The following is a 22323-nucleotide window of genomic DNA, read 5'->3' on the forward strand; positions in this document are numbered from 1 at the left end:
CTGCGCGATCGGCCAGAACCCCGGGAGGACGATCGGGACCGACGCCCACGGGACCGACTCACAGACCCACAACCATCACGGTCACGCGGTGGCTGGCTGACTATAGGCGCCGGCAACTGTGCAGCAGCAACCACAGGGGGAGGGGGGGGAGGAGGGGGGGGGTTGTGCAAGGAGATGGGGGCACTATGTGGCTGTAGTGCAGGGGTTAAAAATGTAGCCTGAGAGATAGGAGGAAGCAAACCCTGGCCCACTCCCACCACCTCTACAGCATCTTCAAATAAAGGCTCACTACCCACATCCATAGAATCTATTGCAGCAGGCAGCAAAGGGGCATTTGCAGGGAGACTAGTAGAGCTGCTGCCTGCTATTGGAATCACACTGGGACCCTGGAAAACAGGGGGGGTACCAGGCACCTCATCAGCTGATGAGGATGCCTGCGAGTTATGAGAGGCCTGTGCGCCCATTACCTGATCTACCACTAAGGAGCTACGCTCAGCCCTAGCTGCAGCCGAGACAGCGCGCCGGGAAGTGCCGGGAGCCGAAACCGGAAGGGGCGGAGCTACCGCCCGACACTTCGCTGGGCCAATGCTGGCAGCGAGAGCCCGGGATCCCGGCGCCGTGCGCGCGGCCTCCCCAGCACGCCGGGCGCCACTAGGAAGGTGAGGGGGACTGGGGCTAAGCCTGGAAGGGGGGCGCCTCTGTCTAGAAGTACGTCGGCTCCGCGGGGCCGCCGCCGGAGCCGACAGTAAATTAACAGGGGCCGCAACAGGGGAGCTAACAGGAGCCGGGGCACGCATCGCAGCAGCGTCCCCGAGCTCCGCTAGAATGCGGGGGATAAGTGAAGCATCAGCCAGCACCCGCTCCCGGAAACCACACCAAAACTGTTCGTCAGCCATCACAGGGGATGCTCTCACCTTGGATGCTGGAACACAAGAGGGAGAGCTGCTTGCAGGACACCCAGTAAATACCCCTGGGCGTACACCCCTTGGAAACCCCTCCCCAAGGTACTGGAGTGGGAGGGTTGCTGTTTCTTCCTGCTTCTTAACCCTTTCGTCCCCACAGTCAGGGCTACCTATGCCTATTCGGCTAGGTAACCTACATACATATCCACCAGTGTTTCCCAACCAGGGTGCCTCCAGCTGTTGCAAAACTACAACTCCCAGCATGCCCAGGGCATGCTGGGAGTTGTAGTTTTGCAACAGCTGGAGGCACCCTGGTTGGGAAACACTGATATACACCATACATATGTACACATCATACATACACCTGCCGCTGCCCCCCCATCATACATTACATACACACATTACACATACACTCACACCCTACATATACAACCACCCCTCCTGTCGCCTGTATTCTCGGCCTCCTCACCTGAGCCGCCATGAGTGGACATCAGAGCTGTAGTCACCGCCGGTGTGAGGTGAGATTTCCGTCCCCAACCGCCCCCCCCCCCCCCCCCCCCCGCTCTGTGTTTTCCCCGTGCAAACAAGCAACCGCCCAGTGGTGAATTAGGTCCTGTCTAGACAGAGCAGGGGAGGGGGGAGCTGTGCGCGGGGGATGGAGCTGTGCACGGAGCTGTCTACGTCCTTTCTCTCACCCTCCTGTGTCTTCTTGTGTAGAGCTGCATCCTCCGGGAGGGGAGATAAGGGGGCTCTGCAGTCAGATGGAGGCCGCCGCCCCCGAACGCTGGTGTGAGGTGCAGACTTATACCCGCTCCTGCGCCTCACACCGGCATTAAAGAAAAATAAGGGGGAAGTCTGTCTGTCCCTGCCCGATACAGGGCTAAATCTATAAACAATTCACCTGCCCGGCGCCCAAAACTACTTGTCCCGGGCGTCGGGCTATAGGATTTCCACATCCCTGCTTGAGGTCTGGGTATTTTTGTCTCTTTTTCTAATATTTATTATTGGCACCATAGGTATAGGTGCATTTCCCATTTGTCCTCGGTTGGTGATATAATTGTGAGCTGCACATATTTTTTCCAATTTTCAAATCTGTTTAACTTTATGGCACCAGTTGATGTGAAAGCATTTTTTTTTTTTTTTTACCGGAGTTCCCCTTTAAGTATGTAAACATTCCTGAAATTCTGTTTTCACTTTGTCATTTTTATTTTTATTTTATTTTAGTACAAGGAGCAAATGAAAAAAGTAAAAGGGTCTGACAACTTTACAATCGCATTTTATATTAATATATTGTATATCATTTTCTGTCTTGCAGAGATTGGTCCCATTCCAAACAATGGCTGCTGAAATTATTTAAAGACATAGTAGCCAAAGCCGAGCAAAATAAACCAACGGAAGACAGTGGTAAGGTAGGAAACAGGAGCTGGAACATTATTTTCACCTGCAACAGGAACAATGGGGGAGATTTATCAAAACCTGTCCAGAGGAAAAGTTGCTGAGTTGCCCATAGCAACCTTTAGGCCTCTGAAAAATGAAAGAAGTGATCTGATTGGTTGCTATGGGCAGCTCAGCACCTTTAGGACTGTGAAAAATGAAAGAAGCAATCTGATTGGTTGATATGGGCAACTCAGCACCTTTAGGCCTGTGAAAAATGAAAGAAGCAATCTGATTGGTTGCTATGGGCAACTCAGCAACTTTAGGCCTGTGAAAAATGAAAGCAGCGATCTGATTGGTTGCTATGGGCAACTCAGCACCTTTAAGCCTGTGAAAAATGAAAGAAGTGATCTGATTGGTTGCTATGGGCAACTCAGCAACTTTAGGCCTGTGAAAAATGAAAGAAGCGATCTGATTGGTTGCTATGGGCAACTCAGCAACTTTAGGCCTGTGAAAAAGGAAAGAAGCAATCTGATTGGTTGCTATGGGCAACTCAGCAACTTTTCCTCTGGACAGGTTTTGATAAATCTCTCTCAGTATGTTTACCTGCACCAGAGGGGGCGCCACAACTGTACCATATTTTTACAACCAGAGGCGCAACTTGTAGCTTTAGGACCCCAATGCTAAATCTGTAACGGGGCCCCATGTCTGTTGTGCGTCATTTATAATACTGCTCTCTTATGGGGTACAAGTGCCTTTGAGCCCCTAAGGCACCAGGGCCCTGGCATGACTGCTACCTCTGCACCCCCTATAGCAGTGGTCTCCAACCTGTGGTCCTCCAGATGTTATAAAACTACAACTCCCAGCATGCCCGGACAGCCGTTGGCTGTCCGGGCATGCTGGGAGTTGTAGTTTTGTAACATCTGGAGGTCCACAGGTTGAAGACCACTGCCCCATCTTGTTTAATATGGGAGCAGGCTGAAGATACAACCAGGGCATTCATTGGACCTGACATTGGGGGACATTGTGTTGCCTGTAATGGGGGGCTGCCGCTCGGGAAGGGAATAGGCCCCATTCACGTCCCTTCAGGGTATATGTCACCATATTAGCAAAATTGAACACCTCAGTGTACTCGGAGAGTTTAGTGGCCTGAACATTGGGGAGATTCATTAAAACCTGTCCAGAGGAAAAGTTGCTGAGTTGCCCATAGCAACCAATCAGATCACTTCTTTCATTTTTTGAAAAGGCCTCTGAAAAATAAAAGGAGCGATCTGATTGGTTGCTATGGGCAACTCGGCAACTTTTCCTCTGGACGGGTTTTGATAAATCTCCCCCATTGTCTTCTAGTGACTACATTAGTTCCATTTCCTAAATATATACATTGTAGTGCAGAAGACCACACTTTTAGGTCCCCTGGGCTGGCATACAGTGGCGATCAAAAGTTTGGGCACCCCAGGTAAAAATTTGTATTAATGTGCATAAAGAAGCCAAGGAAAGATGGAAAAATCTCCAAAAGGCATCAAATCACAGATTAGACATTCTTATAATATGTCAACAAAAGTTCGATTTTATTTCCATCGTTTATACTTTCAAAATAACAGAAAACCCAAAAATGGCGTCTGCAAAATTTTGGGCACCCTGCAGAATTTATAGCATGCACTGCCCCCTTTGCAAAGCTGAGACCTGCCAGTGTCATGGATTGTTCTCAATCATCATCTGGGAAGACCAGGTGATGTCAATCTCAAAGGTATTAACTCCTTAAGGAAGCAGCCCTTTTTCACCTTAAGGGCTGAGCCCTTTTTCGCAATTCTGACCACCGTCGCTTTACAAATTAATAACTCTGAGATGCTTTTACCGAATATTCTGATTGAGTTTTTTTTCGTGACAAATTCTACTTTATTTTGTGGTAAATTTTCAGCGTTACTTGCATCCTTATTTGGTGAAAGATCCCAAAATTTCATGAAAATTTAGCATTTTTCTAACTTTGAAGCTCTCTGCTTGTAAGGAAAATGGATATTCCCAATAAATTTTATTTTTCTTCACAAATACAATATGTCCACTTTATGTTGGCATCATAAAATGGACATATTTTAGCTTTTTGAAAAAATTAGAGGGCTTCAAAGTAGAGCAGCAATTTTCAAAAATTTCATGAAAATTGCAAAATCTGAAGGGACAGATGTTACAGAACTACAACTCCCAGCATGCCTGGGCAGTCTAGGCATGCTGAGAGTTGTAGTTTGGCAACATCTGGAGGGCTGCCGTTTGGGCACCACTGTAACAGTGGTCTCCAAACTGTGACCCTCCAGATGTTGCAAAACTACAACTCCCAGCATGCCCAGGCAGCCTTTGGCTGTCTGGGCATGCTGGGAGTTGCAGTTTGGCCTTCCTAGTTGTTGCCGCAGATCACTTTACTTTCACTTTCATAGCCCCCCACCGTCGTTTCCCTACCTGAGCCAGGATCTTTGCAGTCTCCAGCGAAGATCAGCGGTTCCCAGGCATCTTCTCCTCCAGGTACCGGCCTCCATCTTCTCCCCCTGTTCCCCTCGACATCCAGGGGATGGCAGAACGGGGGGCAGAACCCACTGTCCTGCTCTGCCATTGGTCAGAATCAGTTCTGACCAATGGCAGGGGATAGGAGGAGATCGCAGCACTACGACCTCACTCCTAGCCCTCAGGATGATCGGGGCTGTCACTGACAGCTCCGATCATCCCTATTTTCCGGGTGATCGGGTCACCAGAGACCCGATCAGCCCGGAATAGCAGAAAATCGCATGTCTGAATTGACATGTGATTTTCTGCGATCGCCGACATGGGGGGGGGGGGGGGGGTCTCAGGAGGCATTCAGCAGGCATCCCGATCCGGTCCCCAACCGGCTAGCGGTGGGGACCGGAATTCCCACGGGCGTATGCATACACCCCACGTCCTTAAGGACTCAGGATGCAGGGCGTATGCATACGCCCGGCGTCCTGAAGAGGTTAAATGCCCAGACTCATCTGACCTTGCCCCAACAATCAGCGCCATGGGTTCTTCTAAGCAGTTGTCTAGAAATCTGAAACTGAAAATAGTTGACGCTCACAAAGCTGGAGAAGGCTATAAGAAGATAGCAAAACGTTTTCAGATGTCAATATCCTGTGTTCGGAATGCAATTAAGAAATGGCAGTCATCAGGAACAGTTGAAGTTAAAGCAAGATCTGGAAGACCAAGAAAAATATCAGACAGAACAGCTCGCAGGATTGTGAGAAAAACAATTAAAAACCCACGTTTGACTGCACAATCCCTCCAGAAAGATCTGGCAGACACTGGAGTTGTGGTTCACTATTCCACTATAAAGAGATACTTGTACAAATATGGTGTTCATGGAAGAGTCATCAGAAGAAAACCTTTTCTACGTCCTCACCACAAAAATCAGTGTTTGTACTTTGCAAATGAACATATAGACAAGCCTGATGCATTTTGGAAACACGTTCTGTGGACCGCTGAGGTTAAAATTGAACTTTTTGGCCGGAATGAGCAAAGGTACATTTGGAGAAGAAGGGGAACAGAAGTTAATGAAAAGAACCTCTGTCCAACTGTTAAGTATGGGGGTGGATCAATCATGCTTTGGGGTTGTATTGCAGCCAGTGGCACAGGGAACATCTTACGAGTAGAAGGAAAAATGGATTCAATAAAATTTCGGCAAATTTTGGATGCTAACTTGATGCCATCTGTGAAAAAGCTGAAGTTAAAGAGAGGATGGCTTCTACAAATGGATAATGATCCTAAACACACCTCGAAATCCACGGGGGATTACATCAAGAGGTGTAAATTGAAGGTTTTGCCATGGCCTTCACAATCTCCTGACCTCAACATAATTGAAAATCTATGGATAGACCTTAAAAGAGCAGTGCGTGACAGACAGCCCAGAAATCTCAAAGAACTGGAAGATTTTTGTAAGGAAGAATGGGCAAAGATACCTCAAACAAGAATTGAAAGACTCTTGGCTGGCTACAAAAAGCGTTTACAAGCTGTGATACTTGCCAAAGGGGGCAGTACAAGATATTAACTCTGCAGGGTGCCCAAACTTTTGCAAACACCATTTTTCTGTTTTCTGTTATTTTGAAAGTGTAAATGATGGAAATAAAATCTTACTTTTGTTGGCATATTATAAGAATGTCTAATCTGTAATTTGATGCCTTTTGGAGATTTTTCCATCTTTCCTTGGCTTCTTTATGCACATTAATACAAATTTTTACCTGGGGTGCCCAAACTTTTAATCCCCACTGTAAGTATTACTTACAAATGCTCTTCATACGTCCATAGAAAATGCCTATAAGTGGTGCATATCAGTATGGGGGGGAGCAATTTGGTATGGGTGGGGTACATTGACATGGGTGTGGCATACCTTGTGGGGGAGGAGCTTTGGGGCTTCCTCAGTAGGTCTCACAGGGGGGCCCCCAAATTTATTGTTACCCCACTGGGTATAATGTTGCATAATGGGTAGTTTTAAAGGAGAGCAAAGATCGTGGACCAGCAGTCGGACCCCCTTGAGATCTCCCACACGGTGCCCCGGCTCTCTGCATTAATGGGGTGTGTCGACCACTACACAAAGCAGCGTCCGTCATGCCCCCTCCATGCAGCATTATGGGAGAGCCGAAGCGTTGTTCTCGGCTATCTCCGGCTCTGCCATAGAGCTGCATGGAGGGTGCGTGTCGGCTGCAGCTTCGTGCGGTGGTCGAAATGGCTCCTTTCATGCAGAGAGCCGGTTTGCTTTAAGGGAGATCGCGGGGGACCCAGCTGTTGGACCCCCCGCGATCTGACACTTCTCTCCCATCCCTAGTTGTTACATCCTGGAGTTCTCCTTTAAAGGGGTACTCCGCTGGAAATCATTTTCTTTTAAATCAACTGGTGCCTGAAAGTTAAACAAATTTTGTAAATTACTTCTATTAAAAACCTTAACCCTTCCAGTACTTATCAGCTGCTTTATGCTCCACAGGAAGTTCTTTTCTTTTTGAATTTCCTTTCTGTCTGACCACAGTGCTCTCTGCTGACACCTCTGTCCATGTCAGGAACTGTCCAGAGCAGGAGAGGTTTGCTATGGGGATTTGCTCCTACTCTGAACAGTTCCTAAAATGGACAGAGGTGTCAGTAGAGAGCATTGTGGTCAGACAGAAAGGAAATTCAAAAAGAAAAAAAAACTTCCTGTGGAGCATACAGCAGCTATGTACTGGAAGGATTAAGATTTTTTAATAAAAGTAATTTACAAATCTAAAAAGGAAAAGAGTCTCAGCTCACCTGGGGCGTGCACGGCTACCTCCAACCAAAGTAGAAAAAAGTAGAAAAAGGCCAGCACGGCTGAAAGAAATCTTCAAAACTTTATTCACGAATCCTCGTTAAAAACCTTCATGGTGGCAGAAAGACACGGACATATACAAAAATAGAAATATTGCACATGGAAAAACAGTCCCAAACAAGGCTGACGCGTTTCAGGTTGCTGTACCCTTACTCATAGCTTGCCAATACTCAAATGAGAATGCCTTATATACTGCAAGGCCATCCCTTCCATTAGGAAGGGGAGGGACATCTTATGTCAGTGTGCAATCCAACACAAGTAAAACCAGGAAAATACATGTATCATTAAAAAACTCACATATAAAATCCAATAGGACTATATAACAGCTATGAGAAACAAAACAAATGATGGACTTTTTAGTAATGTAGTATTAAGTCCGTCTTGTTATTCAGGCCATGCGGATATGTACAATTCAACAAGTAAATCCACATAATCTCTCTATGAAGAATACGTATAAGATCACCTCCTCTTTTACTTCTTTTGATTTTTTCAATGCCATAAAAACGCAAGGACGATATGTCTGAATTATGTTTAAGAAAAAAATGTTTTGAGACATTAGACATGCTAGGTATCAAAGGACCTGCAGCATGCCTGATATGCTCCTGCATTCTCTTTTTTAAGGTGCGTTTAGTGCTACCTACATAATCCATTTTGCAAGTAGTGCAGGTGACTCTATATATTATGAAGGTACTATCACTGTTAATAAACTCGCGAATCATATGGATTTTACCATCTATTGTACCTTCTATTTTATTGCCCTTTGTTGCATAGGGGCACACCACACACCTTGCGTTACCGCACTTATGGAAACCTTTAATTTTCAGCCAGGTTGACTGCTCCTCCTCTACACAAACCATACTAGGAACAAGCAGGCTCGATAGAGTTGGAGCACGTCGGGTGGAAAACCAGATCCCTGGTTTGATGATTTCCCCTACTACTGGATCTGCTGCCAGTAGAGGTAGATGTTTGTTCACAATTCTTTTGATTTCATTGAATTCCATACTATAAGTGGTGACGAAAGTCACTTGATCATGAGTACTGGAATGTTTCCTACCTGTTAACAGGTTGTTGCGGTCCATATGATCGACCCGAGCCCGGGCTTTGTTCAGGAGCCAAGGGGGATATCCACGCGCTGTCAAGCGGGTGCAGACCCTTTCGGCTTCCCTCTGATACACTTGTGATGAGGAACTGTTCCGTTTCATACGGATCAATTCCCCAACTGGTATGGCAGAAATGGTATGCTTAGCATGGCAAGAATCAGCTCTTAAGATAGTATTGCCCGTAATATCTTTGTGGTAAGGTTCTATTTCTACTTTTCTTGTTATGGAGTTACCCCGCAACAATAGATCCAAGAAGGCCGTGCTGGCCTTTTTCTACTTTTTTCTACTTTGGTTGGAGGTAGCCGTGCACGCCCCAGGTGAGCTGAGACTCTTTTCCTTTTTTGATTATTATTCACTTGTGCACACCTCAGCACCTCGTGCTCCCTGGGTGAATTTCTTGACTAAATATGTCGTCTCAAGAGGCAGTATTGGACAATATCGCACTATCTACACAAGCTCTTAGGAATGTGGATGATTGTACTGAACGTATTCATGCCGCAAAAGACTTATTTAATAGTGATAGTGTCAAGATGGACATTGATTTAAATTGTTTAATGCACTTTTTGGAAAAACTACAGACTAAAGAGACAAAACTTTGGTGGGATATTACTACGCTTAAAACATATATTGAAAAACAATTAGTGCCACGCGGTCTAAGATTGAAAAAGATACCTACCTCTATCTTCAATGAGAATTTTCAAACCAGATGGAACCTAATTTTAACAGACAGTTCCCTAAAGTTGATCGATCTCATTGTGGAGTTTGAAGAAATGGAATTAATAGAAGTAAAAACCAATATAAAAACAACCCAAGAGAAATTACAACCGTATGCTAATACCACTCAATTTGAAGAGTTTGACAAACGATTAAAAGAAAAAATAAAAACATTGGAGGACATTATCAAACAAACTAAAAAAGTCAAATTCCAACGTGATGTGCATGATTTTCAAACAAATAATCAATATAATTGGGGACATTGGGAAAACGTTTTTAAAACTCCGAGATCGATCCTAAAAAAACACAATAAACGTGGCAAAAGAAATCAGACCTCCCAACGCGTTACTTTTGGTTCATCGGATTATGAAACGTCCGATGCATCGGAAATATCAGATACCACTGACACCAGTGGAGATTCAGAAACGCAAAATGTGAACAACAAAAATAAAAACCGCAAGGACAAAAAACTGTCAAAAAACGGGGTAGGCGTGGTGGCAGAAAGCATAGGACGAAGAGCGTCAGAACGCAACAAAACGAAATGGAAAAACAACTAATAAATGACTATCAAGTCATTAACATTTCATCATACATCATATCGGCAGATGAAATCTCTGTGCTTTCAAAAGGACTAGGCTTTTCTCCCACGCACCACTTTGATGTATACAAAACTATTCTGGATATAAATAAATTTGTAAGACAGCTAACGGTAAAGAAACATTTTTTCAAAAACGAAATAGAAGATAGTATTTTTCAAGATAACGAACCTTCAAATATTGTGGAACAGCTACCTATACAAAGTAATACAGAGTTACCAGTTATGCGGACCCTTTCTGATCAAATGGCATATTGTTACGCCGAGCGCTCCGGGTCCCCGCTCCTCCCCGGAGCGCTCGCAACATCCTCGCTACGGCAGCGCCCCGGTCAGACCCACTGACCGGGTGCGCTGCCATACCGCCTCCAGCCGGGATGCGATTCGCGATGCGGGTGGCGCCCGCTCGCGATGCGCACCCCGGCTTCCGTACCTGACTCGCTCTCCCTCGGTCCTGTCCCGGCGCGCGCGGCCCCGCTCCCTAGGGCGCGCGCGCGCCGGGTCTCTGCGATTTAAAGGGCCACTGCGCCACTGATTGGCGCAGTGGTTCCAATTAGTGTCTTCACCTGTGCACTCCCTATGTATACCTCACTTCCCCTGCACTCCCTCGCCGGATCTTGTTGCCCTTGTGCCTAGTGAAAGCGTTCCCTTGTGTGTTCCTAGCCTGTGTTCCAGACCTCCTGCCGTTGCCCCTGACTACGATCCTTGCTGCCTGCCCCGACCTTCTGCTACGTCCGACCTTGCTTCTGTCTACTCCCTTGTACCGCGCCTATCTTCAGCAGTCAGAGAGGTTGAGCCGTTGCTAGTGGATACGACCTGGTCACTACCGCCGCAGCAAGTCCATCCCGCTTTGCGGCGGGCTCTGGTGAATACCAGTAGTGACTTAGAACCGGTCCACTAGCACGGTCCACGCCAATCCCTCTCTGGCACAGAGGATCCACCTCCTGCCAGCCGGCATCGTGACACATATAGGGATCTATGCACGTTAGCAAGTAGGGGTCTTACAATACAAGAAGAAACCTGCAGCGCAAAGAATTTTTTCACAAAAACCAGTGATTTTTATCCAGTACAAACTAGGCCTCCTATTTTTGATCGGTTCCAGGATTTAATTATGAAGGATTTAATAACGTTACAAGCAAAAGCATCAGCTGAAGTAAAACACAACAATCTTTCCAAGAAACAAACTAACGCAATTAAAAAACTAAAAGAAAACAAGGACTTAACTATTCGATCCGCCGACAAAGGCGGGTCAATTGTATGCCTCAATACTGGACTTTACGTGGAACTAAATAAAAATCTTTTGTCAGATGAAGACACTTACCTCAAACTTCGTGGGGATCCCACCGAGACATTTAAAAAGGATTTGAAAGTACTCCTGGAGGAGGGAAGGTCAAGATCCATTTTAACACAGAAGGAAGTGGACTATATGTTTGTGCCGACGCCAATTTTGCCGATCTTCCACTCACTACCAAAATTGCACAAGAACCGATTCCCGCCGCTGATGCGTCCTATCGTAGCGGGGATCGGTTCTCTAAATGAACATGTGTGTGAGTGGTTGGACTCTGTTCTCCAACCCATTGTAAACCTCTGTCCAAGCTATATCAAAGACACGAAACATCTTTTAGGTATTATGGATGGATTCACATGGAGCAACTCTCTGTCGTGGATTACCTGCGACATTGAGTCGCTCTATTCATGCATCCCCCAAAATTTGGCTCTGGTTGCCATTTTGGAAATCTTGGATCGTTTTTCAGATTATTCTTTTGATTTAAAGCAATTTATTATAGAGGTGGTGGATTATGTTTTGAAGCACAATTACTTTTTGTTTGGCAAGGATTTTTATTTACAGCGCACAGGTGCCTCAATGGGGGCCAAATCTTCACCTGCGTTAGCCAACCTTTATGTTTTTTGGTGGGAGGAGCACTTTATTTTTTGTGATCAGAATCGGTTTTCCACATGCCTCTCATGGTACGGGAGGTATGTGGACGACGTGATTATGGTTTGGAAATCCGATCCAAAGGAGGCATTTGCATTCATACAATATATGAATGATAATCATTGTAATCTAAAATTTACGTACACATACAGCAAACAGGAGGTTCCCTTCTTGGATCTATTGTTGCGGGGTAACTCCATAACAAGAAAAGTAGAAATAGAACCTTACCGCAAAGATATTACGGGCAATACTATCTTAAGAGCGGATTCTTGCCATGCTAAGCATACCATTTCTGCCATACCAGTTGGGGGAATTGATCCGTATGAAACGGAACAGTTCCTCATCACAAGTGTATCAGAGGGAAGCCGAAAGGGTCTGCACCCGCTTGACAGCGCGTGGATATCTGTCACGGTGCCGGCTGGCAGGTGGTGGATCCTCTGTGCCAGAGAGGGATTGGCGTGGACCGTGCTAGAGGATCGGTTCTAAGTCACTACTGGTTTTCACCAGAGCCCGCCGCAAAGCGGGATGGTCTTGCTGCGGCGGTAGTGACCAGGTCGTATCCCCTAGCAACGGCTCAACCTCTCTGGCTGCTGAAGATAGGCGCGGTACAAGGGAGTAGACAGAAGCAAGGTCGGACGTAGCAGAAGGTCGGGGCAGGCAGCAAGGATCGTAGTCAGGGGCAACGGCAGAAGGTCTGGAATCACAGGCAAGGAACACACAAGGAACGCTTTCACTGGCACTAGGGCAACAAGATCCGGCGAGGGAGTGAAGGGGAAGTGAGGTGATATAGGGAAGTGCACAGGTGTAAACACTAATTGGAACCACTGCACCAATCAGCGGTGCAGTGGCCCTTTAAATCGCAAAGACCCGGCGCGCGCGCGCCCTAGGGAGCGGGGCCGCGCGCGCCGGGACAGAACTGACGGGGAGCGAGTCAGGTACGGGAGCCGGGGTGCGCATCGCGAGCGGGCGCTACCCGCATCGCGAATCGCATCCCGGCCGGAGGTGGTAACGCAGCGCCCCGGGTCCGTGGAACCGACCGGGGTGCTGCAGTGAGGGAAGTGTAGCGAGCGCTCCGGGGAGGAGCGGGGACCCGGAGCGCTCGGCGTAACAGTACCCCCCCCCTTGGGTCTCCCCCTCTTCTTGGGGCCTGAGAACCTGAGGATCAGACTTTTGTCCAGGATATTGTCCTCAGGTTCCCAGGACCTCTCTTCTGGACCACAACCCTCCCAATCCACTAAAAAAAAAGTTTTTCCTCTGACCTTTTTTGAGGCTAAGATCTCTTTGACAGAGAAGATGTCCGAGGAGCCGGAGACAGGAGTGGGAGGAACAGATTTAGGAGAAAAACGGTTGAGGATGAGAGGTTTAAGAAGAGAGACGTGAAAGGCATTAGGGATACGAAGAGAAGGAGGAAGAAGAAGTTTGTAAGAGACAGGATTAATTTGACACAAAACTTTAAAAGGACCAAGATAGCGTGGTCCCAACTTATAGCTCGGGACACGGAAACGGACATATTTAGCGGAGAGCCATACCTTGTCTCCAGGGGAAAAAATGGGAGGAGCTCTTCTTTTCTTATCTGCGAATCTCTTCATGCGAGAAGAAGCCTGTAAGAGAGAATTTTGGGTCTCTTTCCATATGGTGGAAAGATCACGAGAAATTTCATCCACAGCGGGCAGACCAGAGGGCAAGGGGGTAGGGAGGGGGGGAAGAGGGTGACGGCCGTACACCACGAAAAACGGAGATTTGGAGGAAGATTCAGAGATTCTGAAATTATACGAGAATTCGGCCCAAGGTAGAAGATCTGCCCAGTCATCCTGGCGGGAGGAAACAAAATGTCGTAAATAGTCACCCAAGATCTGGTTAATTCTCTCTACTTGTCCATTGGATTGAGGATGGTATGCAGAAGAAAAATTTAATTTAATCTTGAGTTGTTTACAGAGAGCCCTCCAGAATTTAGACACAAATTGGACGCCTCTATCCGAGACGATCTGTGTAGGCAACCCGTGAAGACGAAAAATGTGTACAAAAAATTGTTTAGCCAACTGAGGCGCTGAAGGAAGACCAGGAAGAGGGATGAAATGTGCCATTTTGGAGAATCGATCAACGACCACCCAAATAACAGTGTTGCCATGGGATGGGGGTAAGTCAGTAATAAAATCCATACCAATCAGAGACCAAGGTTGTTCGGGGACAGGTAGAGGATGAAGAAAACCAGCGGGCTTCTGGCGAGGAGTCTTATCCCGGGCACAGATAGTGCAGGCTCGCACAAAGTCCACCACATCAGTCTCTAGAGTCGGCCACCAATAGAAGCGAGAGATGAGTTGCACAGATTTCTTAATGCCCGCATGACCTGCGAGATGGGAGGAGTGACCCCATTTGAGGATCCCAAGGCGTTGGCGTGGAGAAACAAAGGTCTTTCCTGGAGGAGTTTGCCTGATGGAGGCTGGAGAAGTGGAAATCAGGCAGTCAGGAGGAATGATGTGTTGAGGAGAGAGTTCAATTTCAGAGGCATCTGAGGAACGAGAGAGAGCATCGGCCCTAATGTTCTTATCAGCAGGCCGAAAGTGAATTTCAAAATTAAATCGGGCAAAGAACAGAGACCACCTGGCCTGACGAGGATTCAGCCGTTGGGCAGACTGGAGGTAGGAGAGGTTCTTGTGATCGGTGTAAATAATAACTGGAAATCTTGATCCCTCCAGCAGATGCCTCCATTCCTCAAGTGCTAATTTAATGGCTAGAAGCTCTCGATCCCCGATGGAGTAGTTCTTCTCCGCCGGAGAGAAGGTCCTGGAAAAAAAACCACAAGTAACAGCATGCCCGGAAGAGTTTTTTTGTAGAAGGACAGCTCCAGCTCCCACTGAGGAGGCATCAACCTCCAATAGGAAGGGTTTAGATGGGTCAGGTCTGGAGAGCACGGGAGCCGAAGAAAAGGCAGACTTGAGTCGTTTAAAGGCGTCTTCCGCTTGAGGAGGCCAAGACTTGGGATCGGCATTTTTTTTTGTTAAAGCCACAATAGGAGCCACAATGGTAGAAAAATGTGGAATAAATTGCCTGTAATAATTGGCGAACCCCAAAAAACGTTGGATGGCACGGAGTCCGGAGGGGCGTGGCCAATCTAAGACGGCAGAGAGTTTATCTGGGTCCATTTGTAGTCCCTGGCCAGAGACCAAGTATCCTAGAAAAGGAAGAGATTGGCATTCAAACAGACATTTCTCTATTTTGGCATAGAGTTGATTATCACGAAGTCTCTGAAGAACCATACGGACATGCTGGCGGTGTTCTTCAAGATTGGCAGAAAAAATCAGGATATCGTCCAGATATACAACAACACAGGAGTATAGGAGATCACGAAAAATTTCATTAACAAAGTCTTGGAAGACGGCAGGGGCGTTGCATAGACCAAAGGGCATGACCAGATACTCAAAGTGTCCATCTCTGGTGTTAAATGCCGTTTTCCATTCATCCCCCTCTCTGATGCGGATGAGATTATAAGCACCTCTTAAGTCCAGTTTGGTAAAAATATGGGCACCTTGGAGACGATCAAAGAGTTCAGAGATGAGGGGTAGGGGGTAGCGGTTCTTAACCGTGATTTTATTAAGACCGCGGTAGTCAATGCAAGGACGTAGAGAGCCATCTTTTTTGGACACAAAGAAAAATCCGGCTCCGGCAGGAGAGGAGGATTTACGGATAAAGCCCTTTTTTAAATTTTCTTGGACGTATTCAGACATGGCAAGAGTCTCTGGGACGGACAGAGGATAGATTCTGCCCCGGGGTGGAGTAGTGCCCGGGAGGAGGTCAATGGGACAATCATAAGGCCTGTGAGGAGGTAGAGTCTCAGCTTGTTTTTTGCAAAAAACGTCCGCAAAGTCCATATAGGCCTTAGGGAGACCGGTTACATGAGGAAGCACAGGGACACGGCAAGGTTTACTGGGAACCGGTTTTAAGCAGTCCTTGGAACAAGAGGGCCCCCAACTCTTGATCTCCCCAGTGGACCAATCCAGGATTGGGGAATGGAGTTGAAGCCAGGGAAGTCCAAGAAGGATTTCAGAAGTGCAATTGGGGAGGACCAACAGTTCAATCCTCTCATGATGAGATCCGATGCACATTAGAAGGGGCTCCGTGCGGAAACGTATAGTACAGTCCAATCTTTCATTGTTTACACAATTGATGTAGAGGGGTCTGGCGAGACTGGTCACCGGGATGTTGAACCTGTTGACGAGAGAGGCCAAGATAAAATTTCCTGCAGATCCAGAGTCCAAGAAGGCCACAGCAGAGAAGGAGAAGGCAGAGGCAGACATCCGCACAGGCACAGTAAGACGTGGAGAAGCAGAGTAGACATCAAGGACTGTCTCACCTTTGTGCGGAGTCAGCGGACGTCTTTCCAGGCGGGGAGGACGGATAGGACAATCCCTCAGGAAGTGTTCGGTACTAGCACAGTACAGGCAGAGATTCTCCATGCGGCGTCGTGTCCTCTCTTGGGGTGTCAGGCGAGACCGGTCGACCTGCATAGCCTCCACGGCGGGAGGCACAGGAACAGGTTGCAGGGGACCAGAGGAGAGAGGAGCCGGGGAGAAGAAACGCCTCGTGCGAACAGAGTCCATATCCTGGCGGAGCTCCTGACGCCGTTCGGAAAAACGCATGTCAATGCGAGTGGCAAGATGGATGAGTTCATGTAGGTTAGCAGGGATTTCTCGTGCGGCCAGAACATCTTTAATGTTGCTGGATAGGCCTTTTTTAAAGGTCGCGCAGAGTGCCTCATTATTCCAGGATAATTCTGAAGCAAGGGTACGGAACTGTACGGCATACTCGCCAACGGAAGAATTACCCTGGACCAGGTTCAACAGGGCAGTCTCAGCAGAAGAGGCTCGGGCAGGTTCCTCAAAGACACTTCGAATTTCCGAGAAGAAGGAGTGTACAGAGGCAGTGACGGGGTCATTGCGGTCCCAGAGCGGTGTGGCCCAAGCCAGGGCTTTTCCAGACAGCAGGCTGACTACGAAAGCCACTTTAGACCTTTCGGTGGGGAACTGGTCCGACATCATCTCCAAGTGTAATGAACATTGGGAAAGAAAGCCACGGCAAAACTTTGAGTCCCCATCAAATTTATCCGGCAAGGATAGTCGTATTCCAGAAGCGGCCACTCGCTGCGGAGGAGGTACAGGAGCTGGCGGAGGAGATGATTGCTGGAGCTGTGGTAGTAACTGTTGTAGCATAACAGTCAGTTGAGACAGCTGTTGGCCTTGTTGCGCAATCTGTTGTGACTGCTGGGCGACCACCGTGGTGAGGTCAGCGACAACTGGCAGAGGAACTTCAGCGGGATCCATGGCCGGATCTACTGTCACGGTGCCGGCTGGCAGGTGGTGGATCCTCTGTGCCAGAGAGGGATTGGCGTGGACCGTGCTAGAGGATCGGTTCTAAGTCACTACTGGTTTTCACCAGAGCCCGCCGCAAAGCGGGATGGTCTTGCTGCGGCGGTAGTGACCAGGTCGTATCCCCTAGCAACGGCTCAACCTCTCTGGCTGCTGAAGATAGGCGCGGTACAAGGGAGTAGACAGAAGCAAGGTCGGACGTAGCAGAAGGTCGGGGCAGGCAGCAAGGATCGTAGTCAGGGGCAACGGCAGAAGGTCTGGAATCACAGGCAAGGAACACACAAGGAACGCTTTCACTGGCACTAGGGCAACAAGATCCGGCGAGGGAGTGAAGGGGAAGTGAGGTGATATAGGGAAGTGCACAGGTGTAAACACTAATTGGAACCACTGCACCAATCAGCGGTGCAGTGGCCCTTTAAATCGCAAAGACCCGGCGCGCGCGCGCCCTAGGGAGCGGGGCCGCGCGCGCCGGGACAGAACTGACGGGGAGCGAGTCAGGTACGGGAGCCGGGGTGCGCATCGCGAGCGGGCGCTACCCGCATCGCGAATCGCATCCCGGCCGGAGGTGGTAACGCAGCGCCCCGGGTCCGTGGAACCGACCGGGGTGCTGCAGTGAGGGAAGTGTAGCGAGCGCTCCGGGGAGGAGCGGGGACCCGGAGCGCTCGGCGTAACAATATCCCCCTTGGCTCCTGAACAAAGCCCGGGCTCGGGTCGATCATATGGACCGCAACAACCTGTTAACAGGTAGGAAACATTCCAGTACTCATGATCAAGTGACTTTCGTCACCACTTATAGTATGGAATTCAATGAAATTAAAAGAATTGTGAACAAACATCTACCTCTACTGGCAGCAGATCCAGTAGTAGGGGAAATCATCAAACCAGGGATCCGGTTTTCCACCCGACGTGCTCCAACTCTATCGGGCCTGCTTGTTCCTAGTATGGTTTGTGTAGAGGAGGAGCAGTCAACCTGGCTGAAAATTAAAGGTTTCCATAAGTGCGGTAACGCAAGGTGTGTGGTGTGCCCCTATGCAACAAAGGGCAATAAAATAGAAGGTACAATAGATGGTAAAATCCATATGATTCGCGAGTTTATTAACAGTGATAGTACCATAATATATAGAGTCACCTGCACTACTTGCAAAATGGATTATGTAGGTAGCACTAAACGCACCTTAAAAAAGAGAATGCAGGAGCATATCAGGCATGCTGCAGGTCCTTTGATACCTAGCATGTCTAATGTCTCAAAACATTTTTTTCTTAAACATAATTCGGATATATCGTCCTTGCGTTTTTATGGCATTGAAAAAATCAAAAGAAGTAAAAGAGGAGGTGATCTTATACGTATTCTTCATAATAGAGAGATTATGTGGATTTACTTGTTGAATTGTACATATCCGCATGGCCTGAATAACAAGACGGACTTAATACTACATTACTAAAAAGTCCATCATTTGTTTTGTTTCTCATAGCTGTTATATAGTCCTATTGGATTTTATATGTGAGTTTTTTAATGATACATGTATTTTCCTGGTTTTACTTGTGTTGGATTGCACACTGACATAAGATGTCCCTCCCCTTCCTAATGGAAGGGATGGCCTTGCAGTATATAAGGCAGTCTCATTTGAGTATTGGCAAGCTATGAGTAAGGGTACAGCAACCTGAAACGCGTCAGCCTTGTTTGGGACTGTTTTTCCATGTGCAATATTTCTATTTTTGTATATGTCCGTGTCTTTCTGCCACCATGAAGGTTTTTAACGAGGATTCGTGAATAAAGTTTTGAAGATTTCTTTCAGCCGTGCTGGCCTTTTTCTACTTTTTTCTAATTTACAAATCTGTTTAACTTTCTGGCACCAGTTGATTTATAAAAAAAAAAAAAAAAAAAAAAATTCCAGTGGAGTACCCCTTTAACAAATGGCCTTTTACTGGCGGATATGTTCATTCTTTCGACGGAATCCAGATCCGCGTGGGAGGTTCTGTTACGGAACGTCCCATGCTTGCGCAGTGTAAAAGAATCCCATTGAAAACAATGGCCAGCCGCTGTGTGCATGGGCCCCGAGGCCTGTAAATATTGGTGTATATGGTGAGGACAAAAATGAATCCAATTCAAGATAGTCGAGTCCTGCAACATCAGGAATTTTGTAATATTATTATTATTCCCGTCATCTAATATTTTAATAAATTGTTGGAATTTTTTTATTTTATTTTTATAGACCTTGTTACATCATCTCTTGGATACTCTCAAGGGCAATTCCACCTACAACAACAGCTTGTTACTGCTGTGGGCGTCACTGGCGAATGCCAACCCGGTGAGTACCACGTTTAGTCTATGCCAGTGTTTCCCAACCAGGGTGCCTCCAGCTGTTGCAAAACTAAAACTCCCAGCATGCCCGGACAGCCGTTGGCTGTCCGGGCATGCTGGGAGTTTTTGTTTTGCAACAGCCGGAGGCACCCTGGTTGGGAAACACTGGTCTATGCCTTACTGGCTGCAGAGTGTTACACCGGCCACTCATGTTGTTAATGTGTAATTTTTAGCCACCTTCTTAAAACTTTTTGCCGATAGTCACGAATCAAGTGTTCACTTGGATATATTGCTGTAATCTATAGAAAATAATCTATGTAGAAATATGGCTAAATATGTTGCACAAATTTACGTTTTTGTGCTTGCTAATTGAAAAGGAATATTCTGATGTCAATTAAAAGTATATAGCATTGCCCAGTTCTGGAACACCAAAAAATGTATACGTTTTGTGGATATGTCCCTCCTTTCAGAGGATATCTACGTTCATCACTTCTTGGTTGAGCAGTTGCTCAGTACTATCCTGCCCAGAATGCATTACTTTCCTTTGCTGAGACAACACCATACTGACAATGGGAGGACTACACAACTTCTTGTCAGGAGAGAGGGAGGCGCTGGGAAGCTGCTGAGACAAAACCACATGGACAATAAGTGGACTGCACAATTCTATGACAGGAGAGAGGGAGGAGCTGGGGAACTGCCGAGACAACACCTCACTGACATTGAAAGGCCTACACAACTTCCTGACAGGAGAGGGGGAGCTGCTGGGACAACAGCACACTGACAATGGTAGGACCACACAACTTCTTGTCAGGCGAGAGGGAGGCGCTGGGAAGCTGCTGAGACAAAACCCCACGGACAATAAGAGGACTGCACAATTTTATGACAGGAGAGAGGGAGGAGCTAGGGAACTACCGAGACAACACCACACGGACATTGAAAGGACTACACAACTTCCTGACAGGAGAAGGGGAGCTGCTGGGACAACACCACACTGACATTGAAAGGACTAGACAACTTCCTGACAGGAGAGGGGGCGCTGCTGGGACAACACCACACTGACATTGAAAGGACTACACAACTTCCTTACAGGAGAAGGGGAGCTGCTGGGACAACACCACACTGACAATGGGAGGACCACACAACTTCTTGTCAGGAGAGAGGGAGGCGCTGGGAAGCTGCTGAGGCAAAACCACACGGACAATAAGAGGACTGCACAATTTTATGACAGGAGAGAGGGAGGAGCTGGGGAACTACCGAGACAACACCACACGGACATTGAAAGGACTACACAACTTCCTGACAGGAGAAGGGGAGCTGCTGGGACAACACCACACTGATAATGGGAGGACTACACAACTTCCTGACAGGAGAAGGGGAGCTGCTGGGACAACACCACACTGATAATGGGAGGACCCCGCACAACTTCTTGTCAGGCGAGAGGGAGGCGCTGGGAAGCTGCTGAGACAAAACCGTACTGACAATGAGAGGACCACACAACTTCTTGTCAGGAGAGAGGGAGGCGCTGGGAAGCTGCTGAGACAAAACCATACTGACAATGAGAGGACTACACAACTTCCAGCTGCTAAATCCAGTACAATATGTTATAGAAGTTGCTGGTTTTCTCTCTATGTTTGTGTATATAATGTGTGTTATTTATATTAATCTGTATGTCTATTAATATATCTATGTTTTTCACCTATGTTGCGCAGATCACATTTTGGGCCCTTGCGTTTATGATCTCGGAGCCGGAAGTCTACAGGAAGGCTATGAGTGAAATCATATCAGTGTTTTGTGACGCAGGTGATTCATTATATGATTTGTCATGTATGTTATATTGCACACTAATATCCCCCTCTCCATAATACAGTGTTTCACGTCTAGGGTGCCTTCAGCTGTTGCAAAACAACAACTCCAAGCATGCCTTGACAGCCAAAGGTGATTATGGCGAAGATTTTTGGTGACCAGACTTAAAAGTACCTGTCATGATCTTGTAAAATTTTATAATCCTCCCAGGTCACTGCCCCCATCATGATAAACCACCCCCGGCCTTTATTTTTATTATTTTTTAGTTTTCTACCTTGATCTTGCTCTGTATATTCTGCTCAGTCTCAGTCAGATTCACAGACTGGGAAGGGGCATTCCCCAGCAGGCGTAACATCATCTGAAGCCATACAGGGGAGAACTTCCTCCCTCACTCTGCTACACACAGCCCAGAGCAGTTCAGTGTGAGATGAGCTATGATTGGCTAAGGCTGCAACCCCCCCCCCCCCCCCCCTCGCACTCCAGACTGCATTTCCTGATTTTGGACTTCTGCCAGGCCAGCAGGAGTCCAAAGTCTGTGCAAGAGATGGGGGAAATGTGCTCTGGACAAGTAGGGAGACACCTAGTGGCAGCTTTTCTAAGCACAAATAAAACAGGAAACTTCATTCTTTTTTTAAAGAAAGTGCATTAGAAAGATTTTTTATTTATCATAAGAGTGCAATAGCAAAAATTTGTTTTAATGGCAGTGCCCATTTAATAGGATCATTAAATCTGTCTCCTTTATGATTCTTCTGGTGCTCATATACGCACTAATTCAGTCGTTTCGGAAGCTTTTCCCTTGGTGTGGGATACACAACAGGGATGTCCCAGTCCCACCTTCCTGTGCGCCATTGCTAAAGATGCCTTCGCTGTAGTCATTCGAAACTTAAATTCTATCCTTGCAGTTACCG

The 22323-nt window shown here is 47.2% G+C and overlaps 1 protein-coding gene across 4 annotated transcripts in view; it reads left to right on the plus strand.

Annotated features, from left to right (window-relative positions):
• The window catches only part of LOC130361199 (24-hydroxycholesterol 7-alpha-hydroxylase), a 137471-nt gene that overhangs the window by 38579 nt on the left and 76569 nt on the right, over nt 1-22323 (plus strand). For all 4 annotated transcript variants that reach the window (XR_008890903.1, XR_008890902.1, XR_008890904.1 and 1 more), the window contains exons 5-7: nt 2218-2311; nt 19524-19619; nt 21322-21412. Coding sequence is in view for 1 of the 4 variants with exons in the window: in XM_056563909.1 (XP_056419884.1) it covers nt 2218-2311; nt 19524-19619; nt 21322-21412 (281 nt within the window). In the remaining 3 variants the exon portion in view is untranslated. The remainder of the gene's footprint in view (nt 1-2217; nt 2312-19523; nt 19620-21321; nt 21413-22323) is intronic.

Source organism: Hyla sarda, chromosome 3, assembly GCF_029499605.1.
Source record: "Hyla sarda isolate aHylSar1 chromosome 3, aHylSar1.hap1, whole genome shotgun sequence".
Taxonomy (NCBI): Eukaryota; Metazoa; Chordata; class Amphibia; order Anura; family Hylidae; genus Hyla; species Hyla sarda.